Source organism: Syngnathus leptorhynchus, chromosome 1, assembly GCF_054491065.1.
Source record: "Syngnathus leptorhynchus isolate UIUO chromosome 1, UIUO_Slep, whole genome shotgun sequence".
Lineage (NCBI taxonomy): Eukaryota > Metazoa > Chordata > Actinopteri > Syngnathiformes > Syngnathidae > Syngnathus > Syngnathus leptorhynchus.
Genome location: NC_141195.1, coordinates 20206964 through 20229858, shown reverse-complemented (window position 1 = coordinate 20229858; position 22895 = coordinate 20206964). Strand labels below are relative to the sequence as shown.

Genomic DNA, 22895 nt, shown 5'->3' with positions numbered 1-22895 from the left:
AATTCACACGCTTGCAGCATAATGGCCCATTTAAAACGGTCCATTTAATAGAACATGCCACTCTAGCTGATTATATTTTTTTGGGGGGAAAAAAATGAAACAAATGAAATAAAATCTTCCAGGCATCAATTGCATGTAAAATGCAGGTGAAATCCACGTTATGCGTGTGCGTGTATGAGTCACGTTAATTGCTCGTCTTGGTACAAAAAGGGGGAGGAAGGCGCAGCTGGAACAAGTACATCTGAATCCAACGACCCCCCCCCCTTCCTTGACTGATCGTCGATCGATTGTCTGAGGATCTGCGTCGCCGCCTCCCCCATACACACCGCGCCCCCTTCGCAAGAGTGAACCGCGAGCCCAGCTGTGGTCGGGCGCTCACGGCAAGCGAGCGAGGGGGGGAGTGCGTGGGCGGATGAGGAAGTTCAGCGCTCAGATTGATGGCCACACACCCATCGGAGTGACTACTTTTTTTTTTTCTTCTATGAGTGGCGCACCGGCGGGGATCTCCATTCAGCAGGAGACAAATAAATAAAGCTGGACTTGTTTTTCGTGTGATGAAAATGACAATCAAGTTGGGGGTCGTCCTTTTGTTACTTCTGTCAATCCATGGTGCTCGGTGAGTCCCGATTCATATCGCCTTTTTAAATACCTGCGCGACGCTTCTTCCCCCATCTTTAAAAAGTTGCTTTATGTAAATTGGAAGGAACGCATGCATTCCCTCGCGCAACTGCACAGCCCTTCAAACAAACCTAAACAACGACAAAAACTGGTCACAAACGAACATCGTGTCATTTGCAGAGCGAAGGGACGTTTCACAACGTGCACCACTTGACCATGATGTTTACAGTTTGTCGGTGTTGTGTTCCAGTCCAAATTTGCTGTCACACGGGGATGACGATGAAGATTTCCACGATACCACTGTCAATCAAATGCTGGTACCTAGATCGCATCAGGAGGATGCCACACTGATTCTGAACAATCTCCTCAAGGAATATGACAGGACACTTCGGCCCGACATTGGAGGTAAGACACCAAGCGTCAGAAGTTACTCATGTGTTTATGGCTCATCAGGCATCTGCATTCTTTTACATTTCATGTGTGCAGTCAAGATGTAATCAGTGTGAGGATAATCTAAATTAAAAGGATTTATATAAAATACACTTAACGTCACAATATCTGAAAATCGTTGATCCATGCATCATCACCAAAATCTACTATATTTGTCAGATAGCCAACATTTTACTGGACTAGATTGACTTTAGGGGGCTGGACCCCAAATGAGTAAAATTGTGGCACAACATTATTATTTGATGTTTATTGTTTAAATATATATATTTTTTTCCATTGCATCACAAAACTGAACACATTTTGGCCCTTACAGTCTTATCATGATCATGAAACAACTTCAAATCTCTTGATGTCAGAAAACTGTAATCTTCACCCAAATTTATGTGGCTAAAAAAAGGTATTTATGCCAACTTCAACCTTTTCCAATAGAATAATGTTTTGGATTTAATGTGCATTACACACTTGTCTTCTTTTTCATAGGCACTCACAGCAGCTTAATGTCACTTAATGAGGAAAACAATTATCGACAATAAAACAAAACATATTGAGGTGATCTATTATTTGCAAAGGGTGAAATGGGCATCGGTAAAGTATTTCTGTTTTATTATCAGGGCGATGTTTGCATCACGTGTGATTGCTGATTACCAGTCCAAAGTCAGCTCAGATAGTCTCCAGCTCGACCTTAAATTACATTATCAAAAAAAAAAAAAAAAAGATGGGAGGGGTGAGGGAGAGAGGGAGAAATAACCATCTTTTCATGCTGTACCACACTGGTGGGGATCAATTCTGCTTTGTTCAACAGGAAATCTTTAGTGCATCACCCGGACCGGGAAGAAAGCTTGTGTGATTTCAAATAATAGATTGAATTACAACAGTGCCAGATTTAAACCCATTTATTTTCCTTGTTTACGGATTACGTGAACACATTTAACATTATTGCTGTCGCTTCCCTTCTCTCTGTTGAATTTATCTGTATGTTTGCACTCATTTTTACAAAAGTATGTTGCTCTGGTGTCACACTACTTTCCTAAGGTACCTTAGCAAAACTATCACCTTTCTTCACACCTTAATGTGGGAACACAAGCTAGATAAAGGCTGAGTGCACCAGATTACATGTTTAATAGAACTGGGAATTTTCACCCAGTTGGTGAAATGATGGAAATAATACCTTTCTTGCACCTACTTGACTTGTGCATTGTGACGACCAGCTAGAGGCAAGTCTTCCTTTGATTGCACCCACATCTCAAACTCCTTGGAGAAGAATGTTCCTCTTTCCAGAGGTGGGAAAGATAGTCGCTAATCATAGAACTCCTTCCCGGGTGCCTTTTCTGAGGCGTGAAGCCATGATTGTGAGTGGTGACAACACGGACGTCGGTCTCTCGGGTTAAGTGTGGGGGCGCCATGTTGTGTGTGACTCACATGCTTGAAATGGAATATCTTTGTGTTATTTCTCCATCATATGCTGTAATCATTGTGTTTTGTGACTCAAGCAGTAATAGGGAGCCCGAGTGTATAATTTCAGAAATGATACCATAGGTGGATGTAAATTGGTTCTAGTTTAGGAAGAGTGCTAAGCACTGGAGGAACAAAGTGGGCTTGAGGGATCTTTTGTGTGCAATGGATATTATATACTAAAAATGAGAAAGGATGACCCAGTGGTTGGGGGTTTGAAACTTGGCTCTAGTCTTCCTGTGTAGAGTTGGCGTTTTCTGCAGTGAAGTACTTTTTCACACAGGGCCAGGTAGCTTTGAATATGTTTTTCCATTAAATAAAATCACAGTTTAAGAAAATGCATATAATGTTTACTTGGTTTATCTTTGGCGTATATTTACATTTGTTTGATGGTCGAAAACAATAAAATGGGGTAACTGAAAAAAAAGCACACATTTGAGAAGACTTTTTACGGCAGTATATACTGTATATTCATGCCGTGACCCAGTAGGATCTGTTTATTTCTATTTGGGCCAGCATTTCTTTTCTTTCCGCTCCCTACTCGAATAATACTCACGTGTGGACATCGCTAGGGAATTGCTCCACTCCGCATTTTGGGGTAAACAGGATGGTGTTTTTTTGATGCTGTTTTTTTTTTTTTCTACTGCAACCTGGTGGGACTCTGCTTTTCACCTAAATCTTGAAACACATCTACATTTGTACATGGTGATTCAAAGCTTGCTTTTGCAGGCAAAACATTCATGTAAATACTTAAAAATAATGAGAAACAAACACTCACTTTGATTAATAATGAGGGAAATTCGTTTAAAAACTGCCATCAGAGACACCTGACAAAAACATGGCGTGTACTTTGTCTCCAGATATGCAAGATTACTGTGATTCCTGACCACTGTACCAACAGCCAGTGAAAATGGAAAAATGCATATACAGAGCGCTTTTTCTCTTTCCGAGACATCTTTCTACATGTGACGAACATGTGCAAACCTGCCCACAATATGTGATTGTCAAAATCTAAAAGGGTCTGATATTGTATGACAATACCTTGGAGCAAAAGTGTTGACAGTCTGAGTTTTTGTTATCTAGAAATTGATGAATTTGGAAATGTTGTTGCTCACAGTTCAATCTAGAAAAAATATTTTTTTGCCTTCAAAAAAAAAAGTCATACAAGCACAAGTTAACTTTATCTCATTTGAAGTATGGTATATGTGGATATGTATATTTATGTGTATAGCAACACTTGACTTAAATGGCAATTTGAAATCTCAGTGTGGGTATGGTGTGGGGTTCCCCTATTGGTATGTGAAAGAATCACTGATTGAAATGTTTAAAATGTGCATAACGTTAGTGTTTTTAACATTTCTTTCAATATAGTAGAGTGCTGTTAAGTACAGCTCAGTTGTATTAGCTTTTAAGTATAATACATTTGCATTTCATTATTTACAAATATGTGCTTTCAAACATTTATTTGGGGACATTATTGGTATAATTTTCATGGCCAATACAATTTTTACTATTATTATTATTATGATAAATTAGTTTTTTAATTAAGTTTTTTATTTTCTATATTTGAGCAGTTAATGTTTTAACTACATTTTGTCAAAGAACATTACATACAGTATATTTTATGGGAGTAAGACCCATGGCTTGTTTTTGATGAAAATATGGGCCAACCACGCTAATTTTAAATGCATTACCATGATTATGTATAGAACAACAGCCTCTAGCAGTTGAGTTCTCAAATATGGTACAGTGCGGGCTCACGCTAGTGGTATGTGAAAGAATCGTTTTTAATGTTCGAATGTGCATAATATTACAGTGTGGACATTTTTTCCAAGTTTGTACAGTGCTGTTGTTAAGTACAGTTCGGTTGTATTTCACTTTTAGGTACAATAATTTGCATCTTACCATTTACATATGTGTTATTGTGGTACTTGGAGGGGAAAGTATTTTTTTCTCGATGGCATGAAGATTAAGAGTTTATGAAGCACTGGCCTAAAGGTTTTTAAATAGAAACACGTCATAGCTGTATTTCACAAACACCTTATTTAAGTTTTTGTGTTTTCATACACCTTGTATCCTTTGGATAATATCAACTCATCCAAAGCTTCCAAACACCTTGTCTGAAAATGTGATGAGTTCTTTACCGTATGTAGAAAATACTAAAACTGCAATTTAGTATTTGTTTCACATTGAGGAATATACTGTAACAGTAACTGTAGTGTAACTATAAACTACCGTGCTTCATTTAAATTTCACAATGCTGTGCTTTGGATATACATTTTTTTATAATCCAAAATACCTCCAAATAATGGAGGGCACCTTTTTTTTTTTAAAATCACAAAATCCTTGTACATGTTCTGCCCACACAATAATTTGCGCTCTCTTTATAAATTCCCCTGCTGTGTATGAAGAATGTGCTTATCATCCCCATTGCGCCCGCACCTTGGATGTTTGTCAGTTGCTGGCTTCTGCTGTCGATCCACGGATAACATGAAATGAATTTTGTGATTGGCTGGCCGTAAGATAATCTATATTGTTGATTTGGAGATATTACTACAACTGATTTCTGCAAAGTTGCAAGGGACATTTCTCGAATGACCCTCTGCAAATTATGCCGATGATTTAAGGCATGGGTCGGCAACTCCGGTCGTCGAGGGGAGGTGTACTGCATGTATTCTGTGTTCTCGCTGCAACACAACTGATTCAAATGATCAAGATTGTTATCCAGCTTCTGCAGACCTTGCTCATTATCTCCTAATCTACTACTAATTATCTATTATAATTATTTCCCCATGATTTAAGGCATCCGTTAATACTTTATTCCAAGAATGTCGGTCAAACTTTGATATCATGTTGAGACTATCACATGTATCAGACACGCACCGAGTTTAATATACTCACCTAAAAATAATGGGAGCAGCACACTTGATCACGATAGCGAAGCATGCTGTGAAGTGTCGCCCAGGTTTAAACTGCAAGCCAACCTTTCGGAGGACGGGGTATCTCCCTAAAGCTCTGCTTGCATAATGAGGGATGAATACTTGATGAGATCCAGTTGACAAACCTCTGTGTCGCAAATGAATTGTTAATGCTGAGGCAAAATCGTATGCGGCGAGCGTCTAGCGACACATCTAGGCCAATTACTCGAAAATACTGATTTTCCAAAGACTTTTGGTTATGATGAACCTCAAACAAGTCTTACTCCTTTGCATAGAGAAGCAACTGAGGATTTTGCAAAGGTCAGGTTATGCCCTTTTGTTTGTGGTGTTGTGAGGTAAAGCAACTGTTTGCCATCCAGCTGATTAGAAAGATTTTCGTCTGTTTTCTATTCTGTATCTCAATTTTTCACTTTCCTGTCAGACCTGTCTCATTTGTCAAGCCTTTGTTGTTCCAAGCATTCCATGATTGCTCCTCCTTTTTCTTTCTTTAAAAATACTTCGACATATATGGTTTATAAAGTGATTTGTCTGACTTTTTAACATCATAAAAGTGCTCTCCTCCTCCGCTCCAGCATGGAAAAGCAAGGCAACAGTCGACATCCAGTATAATAGAGCAGAAATGTTATTAGCTCTGAGTTGCCATGTTTGCCCCTGTGAGGCTATCCTCGAGACTAATCTTCATATAAATTGGGTGACTGGTCGACCACCGAGGAGTACTGATCCTCACCTTAGTCGATAACAAGCAGTTTGCCTCAGATTGGACTGCGATTTTGTCCCTATTGTGTCACATTTCCTTTGGATTCTGACCATGATCCCTGCATGACCCACTCGCGTCTATGCTCGAGAGTGCACATGCTTGTGTGTGTGTGTGTGTGTGTGTGTGTGTGTGTGTGTGTGTGAGTGAGTGAGTGAGTGAGTGAGTGAGTGAGTGAGTGAGTGAGTGAGTGACAGAGAGAGGGGACAGACAGACAGACAGAGAGACGGGACAGAGAGAGACAGACAGTGAGACAGACAGTGAGACGACAGCGAGACAGACAGTGAGACGACAGCGAGACAGACAGCGAGACAGACAGCGAGACAGACAGCGAGACAGACAGCGAGACAGACAGCGAGACAGACAGCGAGACAGAGACAGAGATTATTGCCATATTAGCTCCTAAAAATGATTAACACATGCAAACAAAGACTGAGTAACATGTTCGTACATTGTGTTATGTTCACTTATTAATTTCTGTCAACATATTATACCGAGGCATATTAGAACTTTTGAGCTTTTGAAGTAAAGGACTGTTAAGTAGTGAAATGATGCCCTTAGTCTTCACAAATGATTCTGATTTCCTTAAAAATAGTGACTTGCAGTTGCACAAAAGAGACAGCAGCAGCATCTCCTCACACTGTCTTTTTCTCCACACTCTCCCTCCTTGACTGTGGTCAAAGTCGCTAAGCCTTCTATCTCTATTGAGCAGCCCTGCATGTGCAAAACTGCAGCTAACGGGGATCCTGCCACATAGTCAGGCAAAGCACAGGGGAAGTGACTGAGTTTCAGTATTTGACCAGATGGAAAACCAGAGCGCTCTGTAAAAACTTCAAAGTCCATTTTAGAGGTCACATTTGATGTAATCACTCCAGGGTGGATGTTCGGGCACCCCTCATAGTGCTCACTCAATTACTGCTGTCTTCCACATTATACAGCAGTGGTCTTCACCCTTTTTGTTTGGGTAAAGGCAGCCTTGTGTACTTACACTTGCTTACAAGCAGGAATGTGATGAGATTTAGGAGATGGCATGCTTGGAAGTTGATATTCAAGGCCAGTGTCCTTCAGTAATAGCTGAAACATCATGAAATCCACTTTCATCTTGGCGCATCACCAACAATGGTGTCCCTTTTCTCCTGTCCATCAGCTACGTGGTTCTCTTTCTCCTCTACAGTATGTCATTGAAAGGCCTTCAGGAAGTTTGAACCACTGTCTGTTGTCATCTTAGTCACGTTTTTCCTGATGTGGTACTGAATGGAATTTCTCTAATGCTGCAGCAAGTACATGAAACTCGTGTGAGCTTGTGATAGAGCTGCAGGCCAATGCAGTCTGTCCAATGCGTGTCATTTGGCGGACCAGTCTAGTGTTGTTGGCGCCTGGAAATGACAGACCATCCCTGAACCGTCTCATAGACGGAATGATCCGGTTACACAGTAGAAAGAGAAGCAGAGAAGACAAGAGAACAATGGGCAACAGTCTCACACTGACAATCAATTCACCTGCCTGGAATCACGCAGCACAAATCACATTACTCTTGAGAAGCACTCAAAATGGCGCCAACCTCTGGTGGACGGGCCCATCCAGTTGGGATGGATATGCCAGACCCCAGCTGCCTCTACTGCGGCACGAAAAGACTCTTCCTCGACTTCTGTCCTGAGCTGGCTAAAGGCCAGGCTCACCAGTAAACAAGTGCTGAATCTTCAAATCCTCCACTATTCGGATGCAAGTGTTAGAAATGTTCCTTGTCTCAAAACTCAACTTCGGCACAGGTCTTAGTTGACTCTGTTGCAGATGACAATTTCATAGAAATATACTATCATAGACTTTGTTATAAAACATAACCTCTCTGTTTACAATACATCCACTCCAAAGGAAATACTTGCGAATGACAGAACATTGAGACCATTACACACAAGAAGAAGATATCAACCACAAAGAAAATACTTGCGATTGACAGAACAGTATTCGAGACCATTATACACAAGACTGACCCTCTCAAGCAAATTTTCTCCAGCAACCATTTACCTACAGGGTTGGCCCTACAGGAATGGCAGCACTGGTCGAAGGGGGCAGCTAAACCATTCATCATCTAGACTGATCACAAAAACCTATCATACCTCGGCACTGCCTGGTGACTGAATTCCCGTCAGGCCCACTGCGTGTTCTTTCTGGGATGTTTGAGATTCCCCCACATTTATTGCCAGGGCTCAAGGAATGTGAAGCTGCAAGCTCTCTGCCGACAGTTTCCCCTGGATAGGGGTGTGCCCACCAGTGAGGTCATCCTTGCTCCTGGTTATGTGGTGCAGACTGTGAGATGGCATGTGGAGTGAAGTACAGGATGCCCTCCAGGGCGACCAGCACCTGATGGCTATCCCCTCCGGCCGGGTGTTCGTTCCTGAGCCATTGAAATTGTCAATGATCACTTGGACATACATTTTGGATAGCCTGCCACCCAGGGGTTCACCGGACCTTCGGCTGCAGCGCTTCTGGTGGCCAATTCCAGCAGACATCCGGACATTTGTTGCCGCTTGTACAATCCGTGTCCGTAATAAGTCTTCACATCATCCACCAGTGGGCCTCCTTTAACCACTGCCCATTCCGCCATGCATATTGGAGTAGATTTCGTTACAGGCCTCCTACCTTCAGAAGGACAAAACACTACACTAACCATAGTAGATTGATTCTCTAAGGTGCTTCGTTTTATCCTTCTCCTAAAATTACCGTCTGCTTTGGAGGCTGCATTCCCCAGGACATAGTCTCTGACAGAGTTCTTCAGTTCACATCATAAGTTTGGAAAGCAATCTGTAGGGCACTGCAAGCCACTTCTGGTTACCATCTCCAATCATATGACCCAGTCGAACGAGCCATCAAGGACTTGAAGCAGTATTACGCTGCATGGCCTCCCGACTCCCTTCCTCCTAGTCTTTCCACCTCCCATGGGTTGAATCCGCACACAACTCTTAAGTTAGCGCCGCCACAGTTATGTCATCATTTTTGATTAATTGGTTACCAACCCCGCGTATGCCCGACTCAGGAGTCGGATGCAGAAGTGCCATCGGTCATGGCTCTATTCCTCAGAGTCAGAGTATGGGAGGAAGGGCGAGCTGCTCTGGGCAGGCAGGTGACTTTTGTGTTTTTCACCCAAATAAATTGTGACAATTCTGAACCTGGTCCTTTCTTGTCGATCACACCACGACACGGTGCTCAGTTTATTGACCATTATGCTCTTCATGTTCTTGGCAGCTTCTTGTATTCCTCATATATTTTACCCCTGTCATTACTGTACAGTTAGGTGGGGGTGTTTCCATCATGATTGTGTATGATGGTGTCTGAACCACCAAAAATGTTTTTTAGCTTCACATTAAAAAATTAGGTACAAGCGTGTCAAACTTTGCATGTGTCACAGGCCGTGCTGGGACAGCATGGGATTTTTATTTTTGCATTCTTAAAAGGAGTTTCATCAGAGGAGGACTTACACTATCTGTGGGACTCCATTAAGTTCTGTGTACTTCTTTAGCTTGTAGGGTTGGATGCTCTGGTGGCAGAAAAGTATCATCAAGGGAATTTATACATTAAAATAGACTCATCACCACACCATGATATTCTGTGACCTAGATATTTGAAAAAATAATAAAACACATCCATAGACACTAATAGAAAAAATGCTTCAGTCACTGAACTGAATAAATAATCTGCTTGTTGACCAAGATAATTGATCAAATCTAGGATTTTTTTAGCAGTTTTATCGTACCTTACTTCACTGAAGTTGCACTACAACAATATTTGGTGTGTTTGTGTGTGTGGTGTGGCGTGCGTGTATGTGTATTATGATAAGGCAGAGCAGCTTTATACATGTGTACATGTAAAATATTGACATTTTCTGCAATTTGTATTTACTAGTATTGATGTGTCATACCTGATTACTTACTTGCTGTATTCATGAAATAATTGTTAACACTGGCAAAATATGGTAATATTTTATTGCCAACAATTTCCATCTCTAGTTTCACAGGCCGGTGCATCGCAATGCCTTTATTATCAGAATGTCTTCTGCAGCCTGTTGTTCATTTATGATTTACAATTTAGGTTGGAATCTTGCAATGTATTCACATTATGCAACGTCTACTGTCATCTTGGGCAAAGTTATGATGTTACCATGGTGATCGCTTCTCTTCTATATCATCCAGTTAGATGGGTTTTTTGTTTTCTTTTTATTTGTACTTCATTGAAAACCCTGCTATGTCATATTTATTTCTGCACAATAATTGTATAATAATAATAATAATAATATATATAATAATTTAACCCAAAAATATTTATTATATGCAGCCCAACTAGTCTTAAAATTAGTATTCGGATTAATGTTGTGTTTGTGGAGTGTGAATTAAACAGCAAAATCCACCTGTCTTTACCCATCTATTTTGCTATTTGCTGTCGACTGAAAATGACCTTCACAATTACTCACAAGGTAAAACCAGTCGCAGCAAGAAATAATTTTCTTTTTTTGACAGCTTTTGAAGTTTGATCAGTTTACTTCAGTTGGGAAGGTGATGAAGCTTCAGAAAACCCTTTTTATTGTCAACCCCTTTTGAATTACTGCGCTAATAAGAAAGGAAAAAGGAATGGCCTCGGCTATAATTTAGCGCCTTGACGTTGAGGCTGCTACCAAACTGGGGTGCAATATGTGTTGACAAGACCAGGCCAGGACTGAATGAAGGCTGACACTTTCCTCCTAATCCTTTGTGAGTCATGACCACTTAATTGATTTCTGTTTGACCCTCACGCTGCCCTGTGTCTCTCCTTTTACCACAGCAGTGGTAGTTCACATTTCCACACTTGCTAAAAGCATACTGTGCTGTTTCCTTCGACAGACTAAAAAGGAATATGAACTGTATTGACCAAAGCAAAGAAAACATGGATCCCCTGCCTTCGACCTTTTGCAAGTGTCACTTAAAAAGAAAAGTGTCACTTTTGAAATTGAAATGAGGATAAATAAACCAAATATTCATCTCTTAATGTATGCTAGACAGCAGCTTATATTTGGCTCTGTGATTACGTTTTCATGGTCATTTTGTTGCCCTCCTCTTATTACACCTCCCATTCTCAGATCTACTATAGATACTTGTTTTAAAGCCGCTTACCCGAATACAGTCAGGCACCTGTGCAACAGGTTCTCACCCATTCATCCACACAGCAAACACACAAGAAAAGCACTTGCCGTTTGTACAGAGTATTTCTTTAAAAAAAAATTTTTGGGTGTGTGTTTAATGTAAGCTGCTGCTTTTGGAAGAAGGTAAACAAGTCCAGTTTCTCAGGGTTTGTATGATTGCCTCTGAATTGTTTCCCAGCTGTGTGGCTGCTTCCCTTTTGGTTGATTATCTGGAGAAACCCAACAGGTCATCTATACTGGAGTAGAAAAATAAAACAAACCTCAAATCATAATTATGTATACCTCAGTGATCATCAAATGGATACAACCAACCACGGCTCATTTAACGTTTGAAAGCTGAGCTGTGATTGGATGTTACCTGACTTCTAAGCACGTAAGGCTATTTTCAGTCAACAGCAAGCGGCAACATGCGTTTTTAAAGCTGTTAATTGTAATGGGAAATAATTAAGTTATTAAATTCACAAGAGACAAACTGTTACTGCTGAAAATGGCTAAATAACTCAAGTATCCCTTTAACCTGTTATGATTGAAAGCATTAATTATGGTAACTTTATTTCGAGTGCTGTTGCGCAGACAACAAGTGGAAAGGAGCTGCAATTGGCAAGGCAGACCATCACGCTGAGTGGTTTTCTTGCACAGACCAATGAAGCACAAGCACAATTTAGCTCGTATCGTTGCATCCAACTCTGCTATGTCATACCACAGACTGTCCCTCGCCGACTGATACCGCACAATGTTTTGTAGTTTTTTTTTTGTTTTTTTTTGTCTAAGGGAATTGTAGAGTGATGTAAAATGAAGTGTTTTGGCATTTAGCTTAGATGTTAAGCAAATAAATCTCTTATCTTGGAAATGCATACCATCAAGGTCAATTAAAATGTTTTTATGGAGCTTTTTCCTCATAGTCCTTCAGATCGTATTTTCCCAACATTAATTTTTTTTCTGTAATCATTCACTTGATTGAAAGAGACACCAACATCTTTCAAGGGAATACAAAGTGTGTCGTGCCACAAACTCAAAATAGTGCAACAGGAGTGCATTAACAAAAAGATACATGTTTTTTGTAACTGCCAGCATGAGGGTGAATTGAATGATTTCTTCCGACAAACAATGACTGTGATTGACATATAATATATTTTGAAACTGTATTCCAAAAATTAAAATAATTTTCTAGCATTTTGTTAAAAATGCTCCTTAGCTGTCTTGAAACTGGATGATAAAGACAACTTCTTTCAAATTATAATTGCACTATTGTAATCATCATAACTTGGTCTTTCCTCTGGACTTTTCATGCTTGCTCATTAACTGTCAACCTTTTAAAAATGTGCATGTTAATTGATCATTTAAGTGCTCCTGGACTGATTTGATCTAATAGCTCTATGATACCTCCCTCCCTCCCTTATTCGGATAACTACTGCATAAATAACATGCGAACAAGTTTAACAAACCATCCGTGTCACTAAATAATGAAATCCAATGAAATCTTCATTCTCTGTGTCACTTTTAAACAACTCAGCTAACACCAGAGATAGAAGATGTAGTGCTTCCTCTTCTACGTCGCTTACGTCGGACTCAACACAATTATCAACACAGGCCTAGAGCGCCCTCTTGCGATTTAGTGTGAAAATAACATGTGAAATGATGTAATAACGTGTAAATAATTTCACACATAAGTCGCTCCAAAGTATAAGTCGCACCCCCAGCCAAACTATGAAAAAAACTGCGACTGGAAAATAAAGTAATCCTTGCCTTCGTTACATTTCATTTGGACTACTGTAATGCACTTTACTTCGGTGTCAGCAAGTCCTCCATCAAACTTCTCCTGTTGGTCAAAATTCTGCTGTTCACCTCCTCAGTGGAGCTCGTGAGAGGGAACACAACCCCAATTCTGGCCTCCCTCCACTGGCTCCCAATACATTTTAGAGAGCATATATAAATAAAATTGAATTGTATTGTATTGTATTCACAGATACAGTTAATAGTCTCAATGGTGTCGTAGCACTTTAAAATTTCATAAAATCAGAATGACCTGTTGTCTATAGACAACCGTGGAAGTTTATCGTTTCTGCCAGGTCAACTTGAAGTAATGTGAGTTCGAAGGGCTTCTTCACATATCAACGAACAGTCGCACACGAAATGGCACGAGTGGCTATGTATGTGGAGAGCAATGGATTATGATGTTTACAAACTACTCTCCTCCGTAGCCCACTTAAACTCTATGAACCATAAATGTGATTTTAATTGAGAGAGGGATTGAGGTTCTATGTATTGGCCCCACTGGAATAATCCAAATGGAAATGTTTACAGGACACCAAAAAGCAAGACTATTCAGCAGAGATGACAATACACACAGAACACAGACCAAAAAGTTGTTTCAACTTTACCTAAGTAACTCTATGGTAGCTTTATCCTAGATGAAGTGTGTATATGTACACAATGTGAGGGAGTAGTTGGAATTCCACACACCCAAAATCTCTTAAAAAATGTTAAAATGGTCATTATGAATTGACAGGAATACATGATCAGTATGATGTTTGAAAAACATAAGCGTGGTTATATACAGCTCATTCTATATTTAGTCATGCTGTCTGTGTCCACACCGGCCAAGAGCAGTGCCAATGCTTCTGTTACGCACAAATCACTCTTCCCCACAGAAATATCTTCATGTGATACTGTCATTGCACCATATTTAATACTTGAACTCCCGAGCCGTCGTTTTGACGCTTTCCCCAACTTTTATGTGTTATTATGCTGTGTATACAGTATAGATTGACCTGGTCTCTTGATTTTCTGTAAGTATTTCATTCCTATGGTGCACTTTATGGTAATATAAAAGTGGTTTTGAGTCATTATTCTTTGAAATACCGAGCGCCCGTCAATTTGATGACTCTATTCTTCTTACGCACATTGCGATGGGAGGGCGCCGTCAGGTTTACATAGCCAGTGGCTGCATTGAAATGCTACTTGTCACCATGAGCTATAAAAAAACATTATAGAGTATAGGAGGCATTACAGCCGCTGGAAAATATTGACGAGTCTGAGGATGAATTACGAGGCTGACACAGCAAGTCCGAGCCAAAAAGTCCCCCTGCCCCAGCAAAGCGGACCCGTGTCACATCTTGTATAATAGGCTGTGATCTTTATGACATTTTAGACAAAAACAATACCCTTATCAAATTTCTTTTGTCCTAAAATATGCTTTTTCTAAGGTATATTTGCAAATGTGCGAGAGATAATTGACCCCTCAAAGTCATTCCTTCTGTTCCTTCTGTTTGCTATGATTTTTTATTTTTTTTTAAATGCAAGCTTCCACTTGAATTTGAAGACATTGTTGTCTTAGCAACATCTTTTCTCAAACAAATTCACAGTTGAACCTGATTAGCTTAGGCAAATACAAGTTGCTGGAAGGCTGTGGTCAGACCCAACACGAGTTGAGCATTTTGCATGGTACAATTACATTAGAAGTCAATGCCGTTTGTGTGGCTAGCGAATGATGAGTTTGACATGATACGAGCACTTGCAAATTTGCTTATTTCCGTATTTACTGTCATTGGAAATTTTGAAGTCCAAGCTGCATCGCAAACAGTCAGTCATGTCAAGAATGTACGTACTAGGTCACACACACATCGTGTTAACATAAATAATTCAGTCCAACATCATTGAGGGCTGTAGAACCGAGAGGTAAACAACACAGCCAGCTTTCAATACCGTCCAGAAAGAAAAGAAAGAAGACTTGGACAGTGGAGAGCACAATATTATCGCACAGTCGACAACTGCTGCATAGTATCACATGGCCAACGCAGCACCTCTGCGACCATTCCGCAACACATGACGTGCTCACGTCAGAAATTGTTTCTGAGCATTGGATGCCACACGTATCATCATGATTGATCCTTTTAGTCACATGATATGAGCTTCTCCTTGCCACGCTCCACAAGTTCTCTTAAATCGTAATAGATTTGTCACCATGGAAGAGCGAATATGCACCATGCAGCTTGATGCCGCTGGCACTGAAAAACAATCTAGCTTGAAGGCGACGGCGTGGTATGTGCGTGTGAAACCTACACACTCAAGGCAGAAAATTCCACTCTTTAAATTAACAATTGACCAATGAAGTCTTACATCTTTGTGGGTTTGTGGAGTTTGGTGTGTTCAGGAATGAACACGCACACGTCTATCGCGTCAGCGACACGACAAAGTATTTTCCTAACAAGTAGTCTAATATAGCATACAGCAAGCCAATTTAAAACAAAGCTCCAGGTCTCACCATCCCTAATCAAGACGGGTTAGGGTTACAAAGAACGCCTATCCCTGAGCCAACCTTATACAGTTCATCAAATGGGCGTGCCTGTGTCTGTGTGTGTTCTGTTGTTACCAGACGTGGGTGTGTTGTGTGTGAGGCCGGTTTGCAAGGAGGCCCAGCTGCGTTGCCAAATAAGGAGTTGTTTTGTCTTATCTCCGTGGGGCCATTCCGGTGAAGATTCACTTTTGGTTGTGCAGTCGCGTCGTCTCGCATCTGTAGGGAGCTTTCCTTTTGCAATCACCCACCACCTGCAGTATTTCCATACATACTCACAAACCCACTCATCATTATCAATACGTGAAAGTGATTAGCAAAAACAGCACTACAGTTATCTTGGGTCCTTTTTATTCATCTAAATGGCAGCACAAATGTATGTCCCTTAAATGTAACTTTGTTCAGAATTCCTTCAGCACCCCCATTTATTCTCTTGTAAGAGGTTACTACTTCTGACCCATGGTCATAGGTCCTTGAGTCACTCTTCCTGATGAGGGCATCATGTATTCGGGGCCTTCTCTGTCTGATCCCTCTATGGTAGTAACAATAAATCTGGTGCGTAGCTTGCGAATCATAGTAATTTGATGGGTGTGTTCTATTTCATTTTATTAATTTGGTTACCAAGCAAGGTCAGTAGAGTTGAGACAGACAATGGCGCACATCCCCTGTGTATCTTCCTTCATTCTTAACAGACCGCCCACAAATTGTCAAATTTGGACACCACTCCCCCACTATAACACTCAGCACTGGCTCCCCACAAGGATGTGTCCTTTACTCTACTCACTGTACACCTACAACTGCACACCATTCTCTCGCCAACTCCATTTTCAAATTCACCAACAATACCTCTGTAGTCGGGCTCATTTCAGTGGGAGACAAGTCAATTGAGAGACTGTCGGTGAGGACTAAAGAGCACAACTTCACTCTGAACACCACAGAGACAAAATAACTCATCCTGGACTTCTGCAAACACAACACAGACCCTGCCCCATTCTTCATGAATGTGGCCTGCTTCAAAAGGGTCCACTCATTCAACTTCCTGGGTGTGCACATCTCCAAAAGGCTTCTCCTGGACTGTCAACACTACGGTGGGAGTGAAAAAAGCTCAACGACGACTCCACTTCTTGAGAGTGCTCAGGAAAAACCATTTTGAGAAGTAGCTGCTGGTGATGTTTTGCAGAAAAACCATCAAGAGCATCCTGCTGTCCTGCATCATGGTGTGGTATGCTGACTGCACCGTTGACAACAGCCGTGTATGATCAGCACTGCTCAGAAAACCACTGGCTGCCCTCTCCCCTCCCTGGGAGACATCGCCAACACCCGCTACCCGAGCAGAGCGACGTCATATCTTCTAACTATTGCCCTCAAATCGACGCTACAGAGCTCAATACCTGCATAGACTCAAGGACAGCTTTTTCCCCAGAGCCATAAATACTCTGAACAACAACAAAAAAACAAATAAACTGAAAATAACTACTCGCAATGCACTTCTGCGACCATTCTACTCTACAATTTACTCATGTGCACAACTTGAAAAGTATATTAATGCAATATGCCATGACACTTTAATAACGTGCAATATAATACACAATATGCTACAATTAGTAACTATTATTATTTATCTATTGCCAAGTAATCAATAATTTGGTAAGAATGTGTGAGTTTTTTGGTTTGTGAGGAAGTAGCTAAGGATTTAAGTACTATGCTTTTGGAAGTAATATGCAGTGGAACTCAAGTCGAATAGACTCAATCCTTTCAAAGGTTTGCCAAAGATGTGAGACTAAACTTGAGGGCAACATTTGGCTCACTGATACCTGCAGCTCTCCCCGAGTGGAAGTGCTTGGTCAGCTGGGATCCATGCTCACAATGCGTAATGTAGTTGTCACGCACCGAGCTGGTATGAATGCTCTTTCTTCTTAATGGAGGCGCTCAGGGTAATTTTGTAATACAATAGGGGCCAGCTATTTTTCTTCTCCAAAGCAAGATTGGGAGGAAGATGAGAAACATGAAGAGGAGGGTGATATATTCACCTGGCCTCTGTGGATCTGCTACTCCCATTAGTGGAAGTTGTTTGATCCGTGCAGCTCAGTTCATGCTGTACTTTGTTTTTCAGCTTTTCCCTTTTGTTCTCATGAATGAGTTGTCAAAGAAGCTCTGCAGAGACAGGTTTCAGACCCAGTCTTTCGTCTCCTTTCTGTATTACTTTGTAAAAGGACATCACATGCTATTCAGGTAGCATTGAGCTTCAGACTACAGTGACCACAATCTGCACTTTGCTTTGAGTCATGAATATGTTTTAAGTATGATTGTATCATTTGGAAAAGCTGCTGATGATTTATTGTCCTGTAACCTTAGGGTGCCAGAATACCCCAAATGAAAAATCAAGATGTCATTGTGAGCCTGAATAGGAACTTGTTGCCCACTACTGTACTTGTCTTCATAATAAGGTTAAAGAGTGTGGGAGCGACCAACAAAACTCCAAAAGAAAATAGCCATAATTTGGGGGATGTTGTGAAGCGAATTCTTTTCAAGGGGCTGTTAAAATACCCAGTCTACCACAGTGGGTGTTCAGTACATTGGTGCTTCCATTCGATGCATCCAAGAAGTCTCCAATTGATCAAGTTCAAATCTGCTCAAGTCCAAATCAGGTGTTGTGTCATTTTAAAACACACATAATACTAAAGTCATGAATGTGGCCAAACGTCAAGAATATGTCCCCTATTTTTACTAACAGAGTTGCAGATGTGAATGACAATCGAGGAGTGGGACAAACTGAAAGGTGGACATGTAGCAAAGTCCCTTTTGCAAGAGAATTGTTATCCCTAATTGGACAGTTGGTGGAGCGTGACACATTCCTGGAAAGGAACCAAGCCTCCCAGCAGGCATCCACCAACGCATGTCCAGCACAGCAGGTCCTTAGAGGCTCAACACTCTTATCCACACACATGAACACACCCTAGAATCTGTTATGTAGAATGACCTCTTAGATTTGTGATTTCTTGCATAGTTAAGGGAAATACAAAACTCTAGAATATTGAAAAGCATGACGAATTACTGAAATTAATATTGTCATGGGTTGATTTAATTTTTCATCTCACTCGTTAGATTCCAAGGAGGACTGTTTGACTTCCTTAATTGATTTGGCTGCTGTGTCAAAGTATCTTTGAGGTACTAATTGTGGTCTGCTCTTTTTAGCTCGCCTGCATCTTTATTTGTTTATGCGTAGCATCACCAAGCATAATTTCTTCCCTTTCTAACCCGCAGTCATTCCTGGAAGCTATCTTCGCTTAGTGTGATATGGTGCCACACAATGTAGATGTGTGCATGTGCAAAATTATCCAATCATGTTCAAACTGTTAAATGGCTAATATTTATCATCAACTAAAAAGCGTGAAATGGAGAAAATTCTAGAAATGTCCTTAAAATCTTTCTCAAGATTTAGTATCCAAGAAGTGAATGATCTCGCCACATTTACTGTCAAATAAAAGCTGAAACATTATTTAACATTTGCTATAGCTTACCATTCCGACCGCATTAATACTCAGTCTCACGAGGTTACCTTCACATCTTTTCCGCTCCACTGGGATACTGCCTCATTTTCCACACAGCAACAATTGTTTATTTTTACTTCCCCTCTTGGGAAACAAAGAAAAACGATCAATTGAATTTTACAGTTAGTAGGTCACATTAATGGTGAAAAACAGGGGTGTTTAAACTTTTTATATTCGCTGGCCAAAAATGTCTGTATGCTGAAGCAGAGTGGCACAAATGGTACAGGGGACGGGGGGGGGGGGGACACCACCCTCAAATACCTTATAATGACCCCCATTTGTCCCCCCTCCCACTTTGATCATTTAAGGCAACAACAATGTCGTTAAAATGATACAAAGGGCAAATCAAAAATCACTTTGCATCTTTTGCTACGACTAGTTCATTGTAGTCAGAATGTTAGAACTTGCACCTCCGGGTCAGAATAATTAATCACCGCCTTTCCTGATGTTGGATCACCAACATGGCAGAAGAAATGAATATTACAAGCCCAAATTCCTGCTATTTGTTTAAATGTTATTAAATGTCATATGTTTTTGTTATACATTAAACCCAGAAAGTGCTGGAAGCAAGCGATATACGTTAATAGCCCTGCGAGACTGAAAGATTTGACCTCGTATGCAATATTGCTTTCTTGATTCACTTTAATTTCTTCCATTAACGGTATATTTACACAATTATTTACAAGCACTTGTCTTAATTAAATGTTTAATGAGTCAATGCAGCCCCTGGCTGGACGCTTTGCGCTCTACTTTGCTCTTCTACAAACAATAGTAACCAGATGCAGCTAGTGGGTGGGGGCAAGTTTGCTTGTCACAAAATAATTCACACTTGTCAGATTTTTATTTGAAGGTAAGTTATTCAAATTAGTCACTTTTACCAACCTGTTAAGGACTGAACATTTTATGAAATTGAGGATGTCCGTCAGCAAGGTTTTACACCATATCAGTGGTGTTCCCTTATCTGGTCTTTATAGCATATTTTGCAAACAGGGTTTGCAGTATTTTGTTGCATCAGCAAAATGTTTCGCTATATCACAGATTACACAAAAAATGCAAATGCAATGGAAACAACACATTGTAGCGGGATGGCCCATGAGACAAATAGGGGAAAAATATTGTCACGAATCCAGGTAAATGTGCTGATACACCAATGTAGGTTTTATTATATAACAGCACCTTGCATCTGTATGTCATCATTCATTAACCAGGAAGTAGCCTGCTAAGTGACTAACAAATGGACTCTCAATCACATTTACATTGTGTTTTTTAGGCGTGCGTGAGTAAGTGCGTGTGTGTGCATGTGTAGACATTGTCGGTAAAATGGCATTGTGGTCTGTCTCACAGTCCAAAACCATGAGCACGTTCCAGAAAACCTTCATAGGGATTGCCAGATGGGAACACCTTAATTCTTAAGGTGGTACACCAAAACTGTATACCAAAACCAAAAAAGGTTCTTTTCGACTGCTCATGAGAGATGGGGGGCAAGGGGGGTGTAATTGTGGAGAGCGGCCCCTAGCCGAAATGTATTCGGTGACTGGGACACACACACATCTGCTTCAACCCTCCTGGACATTTTTGGAAAATCCATACATTTTCCTGGAATCCCAGAAGGACACAACACCCCTGTATTTTCATTTTAAACAAAATAACTGCTCTGAAATTGAAACTTGGTATGAAAAACATAACTGACGCTAATATATTCTATTCTGGCCAGTGTCTGTGTGCTGGTAGTAAATTTATAATGGCCACCCCTGGTCACCTCCTGGTGGCACCCCTGTCCAAAACTTCAATTGCGTAGGTTTTTCAGAGTACACCGTCTGGGTTCCTCCATTCCAAAATCATACTATAGTACTGTAATATGATGTACGTATAATATTGTTTGACAATATTTTAATGCAGTTTTTACTCACTTTTGATTACTCTTGACTCTTTCAGTGAAGCCAACAGTCATTGATGTGGGCATATATGTCAACAGCATTGGCCCTGTTTCATCCATGGATATGGTGAGTTCAAGCACTTTCCTGATCTTCTTTTCTGTTGATGTGTCATTGCCAATGAACTTCCCTGTTCACGTCTCATGAAATTGTCATGAGCTGTGAATGTTTTTTATGATGAATTATAAAACCTCTGCCGTGACTTCACACTGTGATGCGTGGCAAAAAAATGAAAGCCCTTTGCCCCAAAGAGAACGTCTTCAGCTTTAGGATGCTGCTGATGGCGCCTGGATAATATTATATATATTTTTAAATTTGAACAAAAGATGGAGGATGGACTGGCAACATTTGGTAAAGTGCCCATTGCTGGTAAAGGCTTTTTAGTCCTTGAATTCCTTCTTATATATTTTCCTCAAACATTACTTACTGCTTTGCTTTGATTTTTGGGGGCCTTAGAGGCTCCCACACTGAGTGCAATAAGTTAACCTGTAACTTAATAAATGGCCTTGGTCTATTACACTTGTATTTTAATGGATATTGCAAAGCCTAACATTTCTGTAGACAGTGCCAATTGATTAATTTACTTACATGATACAGTAAATACTTGGTAAATAAACAGTAAGTGGAACAAAGTTGCAGAACAAGCACACCGTCTTCATGTTTATTAGATTGCTGTTATTTGCACAGTGAAAGAGTAATGGGTTGCCAACTGGCTATTATTCCAGCTGGATCCCTGCAGCTCGGTTTAGCAATTAAATGGACAACTCACTGAGACCATTAAAAGCTGAGAAAAAGATAATCGTAGATTCAGATGCACATTCTGAAGCCTGATTAAATGAACTCAATCTTTTTCATATATACTGCATCGGCCAAATGTCTCCCCTTGGCCATGAAACATCTGAGCAGCCAATACTCCCACAAGTCTGCAGTCAAAGGACATCTTTGTTTTATGTCAAATCTACTGTGGTGTTTAGAGATTCAAGAGCCAAAAACCTGAAAATTGTGTCAATGTCTTAATATTGATGGCCCTGTATGATGATGCTAGTTTCATGGTGTGAGCATGTATGGCTGCCAACGTAACTGGTTTCCTTGTATTTGTTGATGATGTGACTGCTGACAGCAACAGGATACATTTGGCCCATGTTTGCTCATAGGCTTAAAATTTACTGGACGGTGCTTTACTGTGCAGAAGGACAATGACCCCAAGCACAGTGGAAAAGCAACCCGAGAGTTTTTCTTTTTCATTTAAAGCAAAAAAAAAAAAAAAAAAAAATGGCCAAGTCAGTCACCTTCCCTGAATTCGACTGAGCACGCATTTCACTTACTGAAGACAATACTGAAGGAAAAATGCCCCAAGAACCAACAACCACGGAATTAATTTACAGTAGAAGCCTGACAGAGCATCACCAGGGATGAAATCCACCATCTGGTGATGTTTTGCTGCCTTCCACACTGCAGGCTGTAATTGACTTCAACTCAGTATTTTAAAAAAAGCAAGTTCGATTTATGTTTGTTCATTTGTCCCATTACTTTCGGTCCCTTAAAAAATGTGAGGCATATCTAAAAATGATTTTCATTGCAACATCGTCCAGTGAATTTATTTATAAATACACTCAAATTAAAGCTCTGAAAGCCTGCATTTAAACATCATTTCAAATTCATTGTGGTAATGCTTAGGGCCAAAAAGACAATAATTGTTTACATGTCCCAACATTTATGGACTTGACTGGCAA

At 40.4% G+C, this 22895-nt stretch overlaps 1 protein-coding gene across 1 annotated transcript in view; it reads left to right on the top strand.

Annotated features, from left to right (window-relative positions):
- Window positions 1–398: 398 nt before the first annotated feature.
- The window catches only part of LOC147062610 (gamma-aminobutyric acid receptor subunit gamma-3-like), a 51271-nt gene continuing 28774 nt past the window's right edge, over window positions 399–22895 (top strand). The window contains exons 1-3 of the mRNA XM_085914104.1: window positions 399–616; window positions 869–1023; window positions 21164–21231. Of these exons, the coding sequence (XP_085770230.1) occupies window positions 555–616; window positions 869–1023; window positions 21164–21231 (285 nt within the window). The 5' untranslated portion in view covers window positions 399–554. The remainder of the gene's footprint in view (window positions 617–868; window positions 1024–21163; window positions 21232–22895) is intronic.